The sequence below is a fragment of the Ips typographus genome, linkage group LG7 (genome assembly GCF_016097725.1).
Source record: "Ips typographus isolate SLU linkage group LG7, UJ_Ityp_2.0, whole genome shotgun sequence".
In the NCBI taxonomy this organism is placed as follows: domain Eukaryota; kingdom Metazoa; phylum Arthropoda; class Insecta; order Coleoptera; family Curculionidae; genus Ips; species Ips typographus.
Window position 1 is genome coordinate 5,831,273 of NC_138428.1, and position 18,894 is coordinate 5,850,166.

At 36.4% G+C, this 18,894-nt stretch overlaps 1 protein-coding gene across 3 annotated transcripts in view; it reads right to left on the reverse strand.

The window, feature by feature from the left end:
• Positions 1-1,291: 1,291 nt before the first annotated feature.
• The window catches only part of acj6 (abnormal chemosensory protein 6), a 40,422-nt gene continuing 22,819 nt past the window's right edge, over positions 1,292-18,894 (reverse strand). The window contains exons 2-6 of one of the 3 annotated variants that reach the window (XM_081983986.1): positions 16,579-16,635; positions 7,169-7,324; positions 2,825-2,993; positions 2,623-2,776; positions 1,292-1,945 (exon numbers count right to left, since the gene is read on the reverse strand). In XM_081983986.1, the coding sequence (XP_081840112.1) occupies positions 1,498-1,945; positions 2,623-2,776; positions 2,825-2,993; positions 7,169-7,324; positions 16,579-16,635 (984 nt within the window). In that variant the 3' untranslated portion in view covers positions 1,292-1,497. Of the gene's footprint in view, positions 1,946-2,622; positions 2,777-2,824; positions 2,994-7,150; positions 7,325-16,578; positions 16,636-18,894 lie in introns of all 3 variants that reach the window. The other 2 variants (XM_081983985.1, XM_081983984.1) reach the window with 2 other exon arrangements.

Consider the following 18,894-nt stretch of genomic DNA (forward strand, 5'->3'; position numbering starts at 1 on the left):
GAAATGGCCGCGCACTCGTCGGTTTTGAGGTGGATTTTCAGTAATTGTGACAATTTCAGCGCAAGATACTTTAAGAATCAAAGTCTGGCTAGTAAATGCACATTATTCTCGGCCCAAATTAGGGCTCCAAAGTCATTAAAAAGCTGTAAACTTACCATTTCTGTGTGACAACAATCGGAGTGCCGGACATCAAAGCGAACAACAAACAACTGACAGAAAAAAATGCAAAGCCTACTTAGCGCTACGCGGGAACAGAGTTGGCTGAGTAGGAGACTGGGATCAGGTTTTCTCTCTCTACTCTCTGCAGGAGTAACAGAGAGGGCCTTACTCTGCAGTGTATTGCTAATTATCATAGATCTGTAAATGCAAGTGATGCTGATAGAGAGGCCATGTAATAACCGTTGAAACGTTATGACAAATGTTCTTGGATTGAAGCTTTTGAATTTTTAATGTGATTCAAGACTATTACCTCAAAGACACAAATAAAACGACATTTTCTGGAATTAAACTGGACTTTATTTTAAATACGGTTGTCGTTAAAGTAGTATGTTACAGCAGCTAGAAACTATAATGTAATCAAAACTTTCCCTCAGGCGAGGGGGTAGGTTTCCTATCAAAGTCAAATAACAAACAATAATAATTAATAAAAAAATCTACTAGAATTCAATATTTTTCAAATAGAGAACGGAATTATTGGACAGTATATACACCAAACTTTTCTTAAGTATGTATGTACAACGAAGCCGGCAATGTTGCTTTTACATTCCAAGCAACGTTGCCACTTAGTATATAAACACTGTATGTATATAATTATTGTTATATTAAATTACCATTTTTTTTTTGTTTTGGCTAAAGTGATATGTTTTGGTTACCCTGTAGAGGAGTTGTGAGCTTTTTGGATTAGGGTAGAGGTTTGACACGCTATCAGTTAAATTTAATATTGCTTCACTATGTATAATATAATCAGTTAGAAAACTACATAACAAGGAGCTTATGTACAGTGCTATTTACAAATAATAATAGTTAAACTGAGCATAAGTTATTGTGTTTTTAGGTAAAGTGAGTCAAAATGTGTCACGGACACTTTAAAGCAAGGTTGCCAAGTCCACTGAGTCATATTACAGAAATTTGACAACCATGCTTGAAAGTGTCATATGGTTAGAAAGAATACTGAGTAATTTATTAATACTGAAACGTTTCTCTAAGTGGGGTTCTTTTGCGTTTTAGTGTTATTTTTGGCTTAGGAGTAGACTATATACAAAATTGTAGCAAATTTGTTTCCATTTGAGACTTTTTGGTATAAAAATTGTACTATACGACTTTATACACTTTACACTAACTTTTCAGCTCGCCCTCGTATTTAGGTTTCTAAGTCAACTTCGTAATTATCACAGCACAAAACACTATTGCACGTTTTCAAGAAACCCTTGTTTAGGACGTCCAGAACTAGAAACGTATTGCCCTTTGCCCGTTCTAAAACCCGAAGTTGACGTCTGGTCAGTGTTGCGCCGCAAATTTCATCCTCTTCTGCTTTTGTCGTTGATTACAAAACCACACCCTAACCACATTCTTCTTCAAGTCGAGTTTCTCGGCGATCGCCGCTATCTTCTCGCCGCTCGGTCGCGGTTGGACCGCAAAATACGCTTCGAGACTGCGCTTTTCCGGTGCCGCGATCGACGTTCTCTTCCTTTTCTTCTCACCGGCCGGCAGCACGCTGGGCGCGTCCGGATCTCTTCGTTTGTTCTTCGCCTGGGCTTCCGCCTCCTCGAGCCACGCCTGCAAGATCGGTTTCAGGGCAATCATGTTGTTGTGGGAGAGCGTTAACGACTCGAAACGGCAAATGGTGGATTGGGAGAGAGCGCCCACGCCCGGCAGCTTCAGATTGGCCAGCGCCTTGCCTACGTCAGCCTGCGTCACGCCCAATTTGATTCGACGCTGCTTGAATCTAGAAACAAAACTAAAATTTACTTGTCATTGTTTTTGACCTGAGAGATGTCATATAAACTAGAGGGCGCTACAGTCACTCAATTGAGTTGCAAATCGTTTTTGACTAATTTGGGGTCAAGGAATACGATGGTGGCATTCAATTTTCAGTTTGAAGGAAGTTTTGGAGTTAATGAAAATCTGACAGTTGACATCAAATTAGTCGAAAAAGTCATGTCACTAACCTAGTGACTACTCCAGGGGATGTTACTTTAATTTAACTTAACCTAAAATGTCTAATAACTCTGGTTCAAATAAAATGAATAGAACTTGGCGACGATAACGTTAAATTTTCAGCCCCCGTTCATTACTAATGCAGTTCAGTCAATTTATTTGCAATAACTGCATTTAATTTATAATGAAAAATCGATCCCAAAGCCTCAAAATGTGCATCATCCGGCATAATAAAAACGATAATTACGTGAATTTATGAAACGCTAGTCCGGTGCATAATTAGCTTCGTTTTGCCAGCGAATCGTGTTTTAACCTCACTAATTTCAGTTTGTTGACAGTGACATTTAGCACGCTGTCAAATGTCAGAAATAAATTGAACCTAAATTAAACCACACACGCCTGCTTGCCTTCATCAGCCATTAACACACAATCTACTAGTTACAACTGTCAAATGTCAAAACTAACCTTTCTGCAAACGCCTCCAACTCTCTGGGGTCGGTGTCGGCGTCGGGGTGTAAACCGGCGACGGCGGCGGCGGCGGCGGCTGCCGCCATCGCCGAGGAGTGGTGCGCCCCCGGGTGACCCCCGTGTCCCGGATGGTGTCCTAAAAAGACCGTTTCTGATCAGCCGTCAAATAAACGTCAATAAATCGGTGCAATCCAACTACCTGGAGCTCCGTGGCCGGAAAGTGGTCCGCCATGATGATGATGGTTCATGAAATGATTGGTACCGTAAGCGGAATGCATGTGCGATGGGGTCTCCGACATGGGGGTGAGGGTCGTCATCGACGACGATGAAATGGGGTCCAACATTTCCAAACCGTCCATGTGACCCATCTGGAACAAGTTTCCAACATGATAAATGTTGCCTAAAAACTTTGTCAGACAATGTATCATGTTGATACATGATAAATGTTGTTTTCTGTGACAACATGATAAAAGTCTTCCAAAGAATCTTCTTAAACATGATAAATGTTGTTTTAGGTTATGGTCACAAGGAAACTAGTTTTATCATCCAAAGTTTGATCAGATATAACAACTGATTTTTTAGGAACGTTTCGAGTGTTGTACGTGCATCATCAACGTATCAACGAGGAAAAATGCGAAAAAAAAAATGGTTTGTTGGTGCGTTTTGCTACAAAATTACGATGCAATCATGACGCAGAGCAATATGGAGTCGTAAAAATGGCGCAGTAAACGTGAATTTTATTTTACGATGGCCGCTTTCGGTGGGTCGGATTCGTCGTTCCGACACCATTTTATGTTTCATTTGCATGAAGCTAAACATATAAATACATGGCAAAATGCACTCGCACTGCCTTTATCATAATAAAAATTGGATTTTATGGACGCCATTTTCGGCCCGATAGCCAGGGAAATAAAGTGGCTTTTTGTTCGGCACTGATGAGGCCCGGACGTAGAAACTGGTAGGACAGATGGGGCGTAATGTGCCAATTCCACCCGCCCCATCCCTAAGGGCATCGATAAAAGCCAAAAAAATGCGTGAAATCCTTGATTTACGACCCGTTTAATTGGAAAGTCGTGTGACCCTGAATTATAACCTAAAATGTGCAAAAACCCTCTTAAATAGGACACCAACCCTCACTGAACTGGTATGAGTAAATCCAATACATATTTAACATCATGAGTAAAAAAGCATAAAAATTTGAAAAAAAGCTTAAAAAATGCACAAAACTCTTTCAGAATTGCAAAATATTTTACTTTTTTTGACTTCAAGTTCTAGAAATGTTTTGAATCTTTTAAACTGCTTTAAGGTATACTGAAGATTTTAGACTGTTTTGAAAACTTTTTCAACTACTGTATTGAAGGTTCTGGAATGCTTTAGAAGCATTTGAAAATTTTTAGACGGTTCTAGAATTTTTTAAAAGCTTTTGGAAGCTTCTAGATTGTTTTGAAAGGCTTTCGACTGATTTAGAAGCATTTTGGAGTTACTGTAGTATTTTGAAATCTTTTTAGACTACTTTAGGAGCATTTGGAAGCTTTCAGACTGGCTTGAAATTTTTTGAGAGCTTCTCGACTAGTTGAAGATCATTTGGAAGCCTTTAGAGTGTTCTAAAAGCTTTTGGAAGGTTTTCGACTGTTTGAGAAGCATTTTGGAGTTTCTGTAGTGTTTTAAAACTTTTTTAGACTACTTTAGTAGCATTTGGAAAGTGTTGAACATTTGAAACCTTGTAGAGGGTTCTAGAAACTTTTGAAAGCTGTTAAACTGCTCTAGAAGCATACGGAAGCTTTTAGACTGCCTTGGAATATTTTGAATGCTTCTATAGATACGTTGAAAAGCTTTTGGAAACTTCTAGACGGTTTTGTAAGCTTTTGCATGGCATTTTGGAGCTTCTTAATGTTTTGGAATATTTTTACATTTTTTTAGACTACTTCAGGAGCATTTGGAAATTATTTGGTCAGATTAAATTAATAAAAAAATATTAAAAAATAAGCACAAAAAACTAAATTAAACACAAAAAGAAGAAAAAAGCATGAAAAAAATGTGTCTAAATGACGTGTTTTTGTGTAAATCGTTCATATTAGATGTCTCAAAAATTTCAAATCTGACACCCTGTATATTATTACGTCATTCGATTCACCTTTCTTTGGTCTACAGAAAGACCTAATATGTGAATACAAAAAATGTCTAGTTTCTGAGAAATTTGTGGCCAAAGTAGCCTTCACCTTACAAATTGATTGAAAAGTGACATCATTCCGTTCAAAGTGATTTGTGTGAGAAATTTCAAATGGGACACCCTGTATATTCTTACGTCATTCGATTCACCTTTCTTTGACCTACATAATGTCTAGTTTCTGAGATATTTGTGGTCAAAGCTAGCACTCACCTTACAAATTGATTGAAAAGTGACATCATTTCGTTCAAAGCGATTTGTATCAAGAATTTCAAATGGGACACCCTGTATATTATTACGTCATTCGATTCACCTTTCTTTGACCTACATAAAAACCTAATATGTGCATTACAAAAAATGTCTAGTTTCTGAGATATTTGTTGCCAAAGTAGCCTTCACCTTACAAATTGATTGAAAAGTGACATCATTCCGTTCAAAGTGATTTGTGTGAAAATTTTCAAATGGGACACCCTGTATATTATTACGTCATTCGATTCACCTTTCTTTGGCCTACATAACGAGCTAATATGTGCAGTACAAAAAATGTCTAGTTTCTGAGATATTTGCTAGCCTGTAGCTTACAAATTGATTGAAAAGTGACATCATTCCGTTAAAAGCGATTTGTATCAAGAATTTCAAATGGGACACCCTGTATATTATTACGTCATTCGATTCACCCTTCTTTGACCTACATAAAGACCTAATATGTGCATTACAAAAAATGTCTAGTTTCTGAGATATTTATGGTCAAAATGGGACTGTACAGGGTGGGCCAAATTGGACGCATTTAAATGGGAAGTGCTCCTATTAATAGACAAAAACTGATGTCTGAAGCTCAAATTTGATACAAAATGGCGAAAACCTTGACAGATGTTTCTCAGAATTTGTATTTTTCTTCAAAAATTAGCGTTTTTCAGGTGCGTTATTTTCTATTTCTGACAATACATTTCTACAGCGTAGTGTAAATAGTTTTTTTTATTGGACACGGTTTTTAAGCAACGCACATAAAAATTGTTTTTTTAAAACAAACACAACATTTGATATTTCCAAATTTTTTCGAATTTTTTTGTGAGTATCTCAAAAACTATTTACACTACTGGACTCTACGCAAAAAGTTGGTGCAAAAATATATTTTTAGAAAAAAGTACAAATTCTGAAAAACCCCTGTCAATTGTTCCCATTAAAATACGTCCAATTTGGCCCACCCTGTACGTTGTACAGGTTATGTTGCATGCTTAGGAGCAGTTTTTAAGGTTCACGTAATTAACATGTGCCATAAAAACCGTAAATCGGGCATTAAAATAACACAAATAACCAATCACCAGTGAAACAGAATGAGTAAATCCGATACATATTTAATACCGATGAAATTCCACCCGTAAATGTTTAAACATATTTGACCAAATTAAACTGAAATTTTCATTAAAACCACCCTAATTTGTTCATATATTATTGCCTCGTCTGATTTACCGATCACGAGTTGTTAACACTTAACGAATATGTCGTAATTCAGTCATTGTTGTCAAACGTATGTCAATAACATATAAGGTCAATAAGAGCTGTCTAAACCGTGAATAATATAGCGTTTTTTTCACTTTAAAACTTTAAAAATTTAGGATAACAACAACATGAAGAGTTAACCTAATTTATCTGTCTCTGTCAAAGTCAAATATATTTCATATGTCATATGTCTTAATAGACATTGACATTATTTTTTACCTAGGTCAATAATGGTATGTTTATCATGTTAGTAGTGGAAAAACACGTGGACTAAACTTGATTGTAGTTTTAAACATCCAGTATATTGGCGTGTTGTGTGTAGTAGACAACGAATAATGATTCATATGCACAGAGCGTCGCCTGTCTCCCGATAGGGCCGTTTTTCATCATTAGGGCCCCTGCAATGGTGTAAAGTGGTCATTTGACGTTCTATATAACACACACGCGCTCCCCCCTCCCCCCCTTCTAGCCCTTCGTCCCCCCAAAGAGCCCCCACGACAATGTCCCCAAGGGAAATGTCTGCGTTCCCGTGTGTTTGTCTAAGGCCGTTTGTCAAATGTTACTGTTTCTATACACGTATCCATAAATGTATGTGGCCCTGTTGTTTTTTCGAGTGTTTGTTTTGCTATTGTTTCCGATTCCGGGTTAAGTCCATTGTTTAGCTTTTAGTTGGTCGATTGTTCCAGCAAGATAAACGCGCTGACCAAATGTCACGCATTCAACTAAAATTGTCAATTTCTCCAACAAACCCAGCCAAATAATAGTAAATTTATCATGTTCAGACATGGCAACATCTTATGTTTTCCTAACCTAACCTAGAAAACGAATTTATCATGTTTGAACACATTCAAAACTTACTTGATGGGATCTACTAACCGGTGGGGGCGCCGTCATGCTGTGATGGTACATCATGTCGTGTTTGAGCTGGGGCAGCCCCCCGGGTCCCCCTGAACCCTGATGTTTGATGTCTACGGCCGCCAGGGCCTCCGCTCTACTGATCAGGCCATCGTTCAGTCCCGAAAATATGTCACCCTGGAAAAAGTTTTCCCAATATCAGTCTCAAATTTTGATCAACTTTTAGAAAGCCCATTTGATTGGCTATCCATTGACATATACAAGTTTCGTCAAGATTGCCCAAATAAATCAGTTATTCAGGTAGAAATAAAAATTGACCAGAAATTATTGTTCAACTTTGGAGCCCTCTAGCGGCCAAACCATTTAACCCACCAATCTATGCAACCATATTTTTGAAAACCTCATTTTACTGGCTATCCATTGACATATGAAAGTCTCTAGCATGGCAGTTAAATAAGGCAATTATTCAGGTTCAAACAAAACCATTTCGCTGATACCAAGACAACTCAAATTTTGAGGTTATTTGCAACTCTGCCATTTGTTAACCGATTAAAATGAATTCAGTGTCTTTTTCGACTAGTCCATTTCCAACCTCACTTTTCTTGTAACTCTTAAAAATCAAGTAAACTCCAATAAGCAAACTTGCATGCGTGCTACACTAATTCTTTGCACTTGTTATTTCGCCCTCTGATTACAGCCCCTATCGAACAACGCATCTGACAATGGGGTATGTTTACACCGTGCAGTACGACAAAAATCATATTTTGTTAATAAAGCTTTGCGGGTTTCATCCCTTAAACATTTCGTGACAACAACGAATCATCATCATCACAAGAGCCCTAATTAGCCCTTTATCCACTAAAATTTCACGTTAAGAACTTCCCTCCGCAAGACACGCGATATTAATTTGAAACCGCTTATTGGAAATCGATCGGTTTCAGGACGACGTTTCGACGGTTTAGACATCACCAGCAATAAAAAGGGGTTTTGAAAGATTTATGAAGTGGCCGTGATTTCTTCATAAGGTAAAAGGGACGGCCCTTTTAAATTATTTATGATTTTTTGTAGTTTTTTTAAGAGTGGGTCCCTTTTTTAGATGCTAACTCGGTTATTTAACAATTTATGCCAAAAAAGCAGTAAAACAAATTCTAGAGCATACTTTAAGGTTCAGGTTGGGACGCTAGAGGTCGCCAAAATTAAAAGCAACCCTTCAGGGACCACATTGTGTGAAAAATACCTTTTTGTGGTAAATTTGGTAATTTTTAACAAGCAAAAACTCTAAACTTAACAAAAAAAAACGTTTTCCATCTGCTCGGACACTAAATAACTCAGTAACCAGATGAGATACGTGGAAAAAGCATAAACTGCTCGTCAAAAAGAATGGGACAGCAAAATATTATAGGGTCAAAGCAACGAGTGTCAAAAACTATGTGATTTTATGTTGAAGGAATTTCGACGCCCTCTAACGGCCAAACGGTGTTATCAATTAACTCATATGGGGATATTTTTGGAAAGCTTGAAATCTGTTCTATCTTTGGTTTTCAATGACATTTTGTCGTAACTTGTCAAATAAGGGAGTAATTTAGGGTCAAAGCAACGAGTGTCAAAAACTATGTGATTTTATGGTGAAGAAAACTTTGACGCCCTCTAGCGGCCAAACGGTGTTCAATCAACTCATGGGGGGATATTTTTGGAAACCTTGAAATCTGCTCTATCTTTTGTTTTTAATGACATTTTGTCGTAACTTGTCAAATAAGGGAGTAATTCAGGGTCAAAGCAATGAGTGTCAAAAACTATGTGATTTTATGTTAAAGGAATTTTGACGCCCTCTAGCGGCCAAACGGTGTGATCAATCAACACATGGGGGGATATTTTTGGAAAGCTTGAAAACTGCTCTATCTTTTGTTTTCTATGACATTTTGACGTAACTTGTCAAATAAGGGAGTAATTTAGGATCAAAGCAACGAGTGTCAAAAACTATGTGATTTTATGGTGAAGAAAACTTTGGCGTCCTCTAGCGGCCAAACGGTATAATCAATCAACTCATGGGGGGATATTTTTGGAAAGCTTGAAAACTGCTCTATCTTTTGTTTTCTATGACATTTTGACGTAACTTGTCAAATAAGGGAGTAATTTAGGATCAAAGCAACGAGTGTCAAAAACTATGTGATTTTATGTTGAAGGAATTTTGACGCCATCTAGCGGCCAAACGGTGTGATCAATCAACACATGGGGGGATATTTTTGGAAAGCTTGAAATCTGCTCTATCTTTTGTTTTCTATAACATTCTGAGGTAACTTGTCAAATAAGGTAGTAATTTAGGGTCAAAGCAACGAGTGTCAAAAACTATGTGATTTTATGGTGAAGAAAACTTTGACGTCCTCTAGCGGCCAAACGGTATAATCAATCAACTCATGGGGGGATATTTTTGGAAAGCCTGAAATCTGTTCTATCTTTGGTTTTCAATGACATTTTGTCGTAACTTGTCAAATAAGGGAGTAATTTAGGGTCAAAGCAACGAGTGTCAAAAACTATGTGATTTTATGGTGAAGAAAACTTTGACGCCCTCTAGCGGCCAAACGGTGTTCAATCAACTCATGGGGGGATATTTTTGGAAACCTTGAAATCTGCTCTATCTTTTGTTTTTAATGACATTTTGTCGTAACTTGTCAAATAAAGGAGTAATTTAGGGTCAAAGCAATGAGTGTCAAAAACTATGTGATTTTATGTTAAAGGAATTTTGACGCCCTCTAGCGGCCAAACGGTGTGATCAATCAACACATGGGGGGATATTTTTGGAAAGCCTGAAATCTGTTCTATCTTTTGTTTTTTATGACATTTTGACGTAACTTCTCAAATAAGGGAGTAATTTAGGATCAAAGCAACGAGTGTCAAAAACTATGTGATTTTATGGTGAAGAAAACTTTGACGTCCTCTAGCGGCCAAACGGTATAATCAATCAACTCATGGGGGGATATTTTTGGAAAGCTTGAAAACTGCTCTATCTTTTGTTTTCTATGACATTTTGACGTAACTTGTCAAATAAGGGAGTAATTTAGGATCAAAGCAACGAGTGTCAAAAACTATGTGATTTTATGTTGAAGGAATTTTGACGCCATCTAGCGGCCAAACGGTGTGATCAATCAACACATGGGGGGATATTTTTGGAAAGCCTGAAATCTGTTCTATCTTTTGTTTTTTATGACATTTTGACGTAACTTCTCAAATAAGGGAGTAATTTAGGATCAAAGCAACGAGTGCCAAAAAATATGTGATTTTATGAAATTTATAAAAATATCTACTATGAGAGTATATGGATTATTGAAGCATAAATAAATATGTTATGACAAGTTAAATAACATAACATAACATAAAATTTTTTTGTAACTTGTTAAATAATAAGGAAGTAATTTAGGGTCAAAGCAACGAGTGTCAAAAACTATGTGATTTTATGGTGAAAGAATTTCGACGCCCTCTAACGGCCAAACGGTATAATCAATCAACTCATGGGGGGATATTTTTGGAAAGCTTGAAATCTGCTCTATCTTTTGTTTTCTATGACATTTTGACGTACCTTGTCAAATAAGGGAGTAGTTTAGGGTCAAAGCAACGAGTGTCAAAAACTATGTGATTTTATGGTGAAGAAAAATTTGACGTCCTCTAGCGGCCAAACGGTATAATCAATCAACTCATGGGGGGATATTTTTGGAAAGCTTGAAATCTGCTCTATCTTTTGTTTTCTATGACATTTTATCGTAACTTGTCAAATAAAGGAGTAATTTAGGGTCAAAGCAACGAGTGTCAAAAACTATGTGATTTTATGTTGAAGGAATTTTGACGCCATCTAGCGGCCAAACGGTGTGATCAATCAACACATGGGGGGATATTTTTGGAAAGCTTGAAAACTGCTCTATCTTTTGTTTTCTATGACATTTTATCGTAACTTGTCAAATAAGGGAGTAATTTAGGGTCAAAGCAACGAGTGTCAAAAACTATGTGATTTTATGGTGAAGAAAATTTTGACGTCCTCTAGCGGCCAAACGGTATAATCAATCAACTCATGGGGGGATATTTTTGGAAAGCTTGAAATCTGCTCTATCTTTTGTTTTCAATGACATTTTGACGTAACTTCTCAAAAAAGGGAGTAATTTAGGGCCAAAGCAACGAGTGCCAAAAAATATGTGATTTTATGTTTTCACATTAAATAACACGGTTATGTCGAGTCGTACGCCCAAATAACACTAAAAACAAAAAAAACCGTCTTTTCAAAAATGTTTCAAAAATGGTGTAGTTTTCACCGTTTGGGCGCTAGAGGGCGTCACTTTTTAAAGTAAAAATTCCTTACTAAAATGGTATTAATGGGTGTTTAATGTTTAAAGGGCGCGTTCACACCTGTTGATACTTGCACACACGTCCGGGTAAACCGGTAATTTTTCATAAAATTCCTGAATATTTAAACAACTCGTTCGAGGTTATTACGTGTGCCATGAATGAGGCCGACGTAACGTAAAATGTATGCAACTAAGTTTTTACTTCCCCCCTCCTGCCCTTTCAGCATTAAATATGATAATTTTTGGCCCTTCTTGCGTGCCTTGTACTATTTTTTTAAAATTACTACTAACGTCCCTTTGAACTGTTTAAAAAAGCGTTACAAGGGTACGCTTTTCCGGAACTTTTCGTTCATTTTTGAGTGGTTTAATTAGAAATTATTGCGTTCGTTTGCATTATTAATACAGTCTTGAAACATTAATTGCGCCAACAGAATTAATGAAGCCTAAATTGCTGACAAAATTGTCAGGTTAAAGACCAAACAGTTTGTTCAAGTATTTAAGCTGAAATTACATTAAAAATTACACAGCCGATTTCGTTACGGTCTATTTTTGCTTGCTGTTACTCAGAATGTTTACGGGGAATCCGATTAGGCGGACAATATTTTGCAAGCCAATTTGAACCCTCAAACTTTAAATAACTCATCATGAAAATGAGCTGTAATTTCCTGAAACAATCCCCCCCCAAAGAGGCAAATTAAATCGCCTTTCCAGACAAATGGTGTGGCAATCAGGCTTGTCGCTTGCATCCAGTCTACCTTGAAAACAGATGAAGAGTTATGGTAACCGTGACAAGTGATAATCGCCCTAATTCCATTGCCTGCTCGTTAGTTTTGCCGGAGGGGTAGATTTATCACGAGACTGCCCGGTTTTATTTAAAGGTTAGGTCTGCAACCCTCATTTGTCTTGTTGCAACCGGAGGGGCGAATCTGGATACTTTCTGGACCCATTCTCCCCGATTATTAGCCAGGATTATGAACCTACTGAAATCTCGTTTCATTAACTGTTTGTGGTCAAATTTATCGCTACAAAATCTGATAAGAACCGGTAAAACAGTTACCTGTTTTAAAAAAAAAATTGCATATACAGGGTGGCCCAGATTTTCTTCTGTCTGGGACTTCTGACATTTTTAAAACCACTTGAAAAGTTATAAAATTGTATTTAGAAGCTTCTGATGCCTGTGAGACTTACAAGTGACTTTTACACTCTTCAGGCATTTTAAAGTATTTCTGAAAGTAGTATTTAGAGGCTTCTGGCAGATTTAAATGACTATTTGAAACTCTTTAGGATTTTTCAAAGACTCTTGACACGTTGAAATAGAATTTTTAGGCTTCAAACACTTAAATATGTCTTTAAAGAGTTTCTGGCTGATTCCAGTAAAATTTTAAAGCCCTGTGGCACTTTTAAATGACTCTCAGAGGTCTCTGACACTTTAATGTGACGTTTTAGAGGCTTTTGACACTTTTAAGTGATTTTCACAGCTTTTTGACACTTGAAAGGGTCTTTGGAACGTTTAAGTGACTCGTTGAAAGTCTCTGGCGTTATTAAATGACTCTTGAAAAGTTAAAGTAAAACTCAGCGGATTTGAACACTTAAAAAAATAACTTTCAGGGGGGTCTCTGATACATTCTAATTACTTTTAAAAGTTATTTGAGACTTTTAGAGCCCTCTGGCACATTCAAGTGACATTTTTAAGGGTTTCTGACACTTTTAAGTGACTCCTTAGAGGTCCCTAACATTTTTTAAAAGACTCTTGAGAGGTTAGAGTAGTATTTATAAGCTTCTGACACTTTAAAGGGTCTTTGGAACCTTTAAGTGACTTTTTAAAGGTTTCTAACACTTTTATAGAAGTATTTAGAAGCCTCCGGAATTGTCAAATAGGTTTTAGAGACTTCTTTCACTTTAAAGTGAAGTTAAAGTAGAACTCAGCGGATTTGAACACTTGAAATAACTTTAAAAAGTCTCTAATACATTCTAATTACTTTTTAAAGTTATTTGAGACTTTTAGAGCCCTCTGGCACATTCAAGTGACATTTTTAAGGGTTTCTGACACTTTTAACTGACTCCTTGGAGGTCCCTAACATTTTTTAAAAGACTCTTGAGAGGTTAGAGTAGTATTTATAAGCTTCTGACACTTTAAGGGGACTTTGGAACATTTAAGTGACTTTTTAAAGGTTTCTGACACTTTTATAGAAGTATTTAGAAGCCTCAGGAATTGTCAAATAGGTTTTAGAGACTTCTTTCACTTTAAAGTGACTCTTGAAAAGTTGAAGTAGAACTCAGCGGATTTGAACACTTGAAATAACTTTGGAAGGCCTCTAATACATTCTAATTACTTTTTAAAGTTATTTGAGACTTTTAGGGTTCTCTGGCATATTCAAGTAACTTTTTAACTGTTTCTGACACTTTTAAGTGACTCCTTGGAGGTCCCTAACATTTTTTAAAAGACTCTTGAGAGGTTAGAGTAGTATTTATAACCTTCTGACACTTTAAAGTGTCTTTGGAACGTTCAAGTGACTTTTTAAAGGTTTCTGACACTTTTATAGAAGTATTTAGAAGCCTCAGGAATTGTCAAATAGGTTTTAGAGACTTCTTTCACTTTAAAGTGACTCTTGAAAAGTTAAAGTAGAACTCAGCGGATTTGAACACTTGAAATAACTTTGGAAGGTCTCTAATACATTCTAATTACTTTTTAAAGTTCTTTGGAACTTTTAGAGGCCTCTGGCACATTCAAGTAACTTTTTTAGGGTTTCTGACACTTTTAACTTACTCCTTGGAGGTCCCTAACATTTTTTAAAAGACTCTTGAGAGGTTAGAGTAGTATTTATAAGCTTCTGACACTTTAAGGGGACTTTGGAACGTTTAAGTGACTTTTTAAAGGTTTCTGACACTTTTATAGAAGTATTTAGAAGCCTCAGGAATTGTCAAATAGGTTTTAGAGACTTTTTTCACTTTTAAGTGACTCTTTTAAAGTCTCTGGCATTTGGAACGATTTGAACACTTAAAATAACTTTCAAGGGTCTCTGATAGATTCTAATTACTTTTTAAAGTTGTTTGGGACTTTTAGAGGCCTCTGGCAGATTTAAGTGACTTTTTAAGGGTTTCTGACACTTTTAAGTGACTCCTTGGAAGTCCCTAACATTTTTTAAAAGACAAAGTAGTATTTCGAAAATTCGGCCACTAGTATTCTGTATAATATAACCCATTTCTGTAAGGTAAGGATATTTTGATTCTTATTTACTAGTTTCCTGTTAAAATTTACATTTTTTAAGTACAAAATTTAAAATCTGGTTCACACAGTCGAAATTGGCATAAAACACTTTAGCATTGTAACGGTAGTTGCCGTTGCAATCGAAATTAATGGCAAACGATTTTCGTTCTTATTTACGTTAATTTCAGTTCACAATCAAATTGTCATTAAAAAACATAAAATGGCAACGACCCCGCTACTGCTTTGTCGATGGCGAAACAGTGGGACGAATGAATTATAAATGAGCCCTAAGAACTAACTCCGACCACCCTTATCCCCGTGTTTTCGTACTTTCAACCCCCTCTCCCACACTCTAAACCCCTCATCGTCAAACATCTCTCAAAATTTTAAGCTTTATGTTTAAAATCTCTTAATTCCACTTTAGACGTTTTAAAGTCCCCTTTATCTGTCTCTTAAATGATTTTTGATGATTTCCATTTGGAAATTGTTCCCACTCTTTTTTTTTTAAAGGGTGCTTTTAGCATTTTTGTTTATAAGACAACATAAAGGTATAATTTTGCCTCGAACCCACCCCCACCCCTTTGGCAGTCTGATATTTAAATAAATTGTGGGAATTACCGATGGGAGCAGGATGTTAGTCAATATTTCTAGAAATAATAATGAGCTATTATTAAGGGGAATCATAAAAGAACGTATTTTTTTCTTATAATTGCCGCTGTTTTGTTGTAATTATGGATAGTTTAGATCAAAGCGGTTTTAGTGCTTTGGCCTCGGAAAAGGGAGGGGAATCAAAGGGAAAGAAATAAAGGTTTTACTTGGAGAGCTTCTCCAAACGATGTTGATTACAGATAATTTACAGAACGTCCCATTTTTAAGGCTATTTTACAGTTGGGAGCTTCAAAAGTGACGTTTTTTCATCTATAGATGTATAAAAGACCAAATAATCCAGTTTCAAACAAAAAAGTGCATAAACAATGAACAGATAATTTGTCAACTTTGACGCCCTCTAGCGGTCACACGATTCAAATTATCTATTCATTTATCCATATCTTTGGAAAGCCCATTTCGCTGGCTATCCATTGACATATAAAAGTCCTTACCATGCCAGTCAAATAAGGAAGTTATTTGGGTTCAATCAAAACACTGCAGAAAAATTGAACAGAAAACATTGGTCAACTTTGACGTCTTCTAGCGGGCAAACGATTCAAGTCATTAATCAAAGTAGCCATATCTTTGGAAAGCCCATTTCACTCGCTTTCCATCGACATATAAAAGTCCTTACTAAGCCAGTCAAATAAGGTGGTTATTTGGGTTCAAACAAAACACTGCAGAAAAATTGAACAGAAAACATTGGTCAAATTTGACGTCTTCTAGCAGGCAAACGATTCAAGTCATTAATCAATGTAGCCATATCTTTGGAAAGCCCATTTCACTCGCTTTCCATCGACATATAAAAGTCTATACTATACCAGTCAAATAAGGTAGTTATTTGGGTTTAAACAAAACACTGCAGAAAACTTGAACAGAAAACATTGGTCAACTTTAACGCCTTCTAGCAGGCAAACGATTCAAGTCATCAATCAATGTAGTCATATTTTTAGAAAGCCCATTTCACTGGCTATCCATTGACATATTAAAGTCCTTACTAAGCCAATCAAATAAGGTAGTTATTTGGGTTCAAATAAAACACTGCAGGAAAATTGAATCGGTCAACTTTAACGCCTTCTAGCAGGCGAACCATATAAGTCAACAATCAAAATAGTCATATCTTTCAAAAGCCCATTTCACTGGCTATCCATTGACATATAAAAGTCTATACCATGTCAGTCAAATAAGACAGTTATTCAGGTTCAAACAAAATTTAACAGAATGTTGTGAAGAAATAGACTTACGTTATGTCTGGGTGACCAGGAGTTGCACATAATGGACGCATCTTCCAGTATTCGACTCTGAAACAAACACTCTGAATTAGAATTCTAGCTCACCCTGTACAGCACATTAAGGTGTCCCAAAAAAAAATCAAACTTTCCCTCTATCGAGAACTTAATACACTTTACAGAGAGACACCGGATCCGCAACAATTTTCTGCACGTGCGTATCCTAGTAGACACGTGCCACTAAGTGATATGGAAATAATTTGTTTAGTGTCTGATCGTAATTTCTTAAGGGGGGTAGCGGGGGCAAAAAGGGGTGCGTCTAACTTGATATTTTGACGTTTCCTTTATTGGTAACAAGACGGGATTACACCACCCTCCCCCTACTTGACGCACTAATATTAATTTCCAACCTCAAACTTACGGAAAAAGGTTTGCGGGGAAGGGGAAGTAATTAAATTAGAAAACAGGAAAAAGCGCAATTTGTTCGACACGTGCGCCCCCTCTCCACCGCAAATAGTGGCACGTGCCCTAAAAACCGAATTTTCCCGGTTTCGATTAACTCAATTTGTTGTCAAAAAATTGGAAAAGGGGGTAAGTGATCTTTAAGTAACATCCCTAATAAATTAATTAGAAAATAATTATAATCAAATTAGGATACAGTAATTAGGAGTAGAAAATTACTTTTTGAATTACCTAATCTGACCCTAAATTATTTTACTTATAATTTCAAACTAGATTGATTCACCACAACAGTGTAAAACACTGAAATTATGGACCCTAATTAATTTAGAAATTCTGTTAAATTAACCTTTGCCTTATGTTAATTAATTAATTAAGAAGTTTTCAAGCTTCAGTTTAGCCCCTAATTACCATATTAATGTTGTAATTAAACTGAAAATACTTTTTAGAGTTGGTATCCCTAAATATTTAACTGATTGTAATTAGGGTCAGTACTATGAAATTATATTAGAGTAAATCCTAATTACACACTTTTTGCAACTTTATTAGGGAAATGACTCATTTAGGGTCCCTAAATAATTTATTAGGGTGTTTTTCCTTTAAAAACGTCAACGTCAAAGAGTCAAGGGCTGTCGACTCGAAAATGCCCTTTCAATCAAATCTGTTCAAAACTTTCACGTTGAATATACCTGCGAGACAGTGGTCTGAACCTTGAAGCCCTTAAGGACAATGTCACTTTTCACGTAAGAACGAAAAAAACAATTTTCACCTTCAAGTTAGTTAATTTAGGGGGTTTAAACGAAAAAGGGGGGGGGTGAGAAAATGTTGGTGGGGAGGGAGGGTAGTGAAAAGCGTGCGAGGGGGATGAATTTTGGACCACTGGACGTCGGAAAATTCAACGAACCTTTTCCCCGACCGTGGTGGGGGTAAAATGGCGTCGGCTCGGGGCAAAAGGAAATGACGTGTCCGATCGATACGGCGCACTAGATGATTGGCCAGGGACGCGAGGGGGGCGGGGACAGACCGATTTTATAATAGCCCAGTTTCTGCGATTTTCCCCAAAAAACAAATGTTTCCCTCACTTGTTGTTGGAATAGTAAAAGTCTGAAAGGTTGAGGGGGACAGTTGGCAAACCACAGCTGATTGACCCCTCTCTCCCCTCATATTGTCTTTTCTAGCTTTAACACCTCCCCCACTCAGCAATGTCACCTTTTTAAAAAAAAAACAAAAAATGTGCTTTAATTATTCATTCGTTCAATTAAAACTCGAAGGGGTTGGCAGAGAAATCATCCTGCAATTCACACCGACATTTAAATTGCAAGTCCAAAAGTAAACACAAAAATACATTTTAATCTGTAAAATGCCTTCAAGGTTGTTCTGTAAGCATTTTTTGAAACAAACAAAGCAATTTTAATTTAACCTAATAACAGTCATTTTAACCTGGTTTTTAAGGCATTTTACTACAAAAATTCAAAACAGCACATAAATGTTGTTTTGGTCATGTATTTATAAGAGTTTAAATAAAAAAAGTTACAATAGTTCAAAAATTGACAAAATGCTATTTTTCTAAAAAGTGCAATTTTGGCAATTTTTTGTTTAGGCTCATTTTGTAGTATTTTTTATCCTCTTTCTAACAGCGTTTTAGTGGAATCCATAAGAGTTTAAATAAAAAAGTTACAATAGTTCAAAAATTGAAAAAAATGCCATTATTGCAAAAAGTGCAATTTTGGCAATTTTTTGTTTTGCTCCAGGAGGGTTCCAATGCACAGCAAAGAGCATATTTATACCAAAAGGTCTTAAATTAGGTAAAATAAGTACAAAAAAAGCACTTTCAAATTTTTCATTTTTCAAAAAAATTGATTGCCTTGGTCT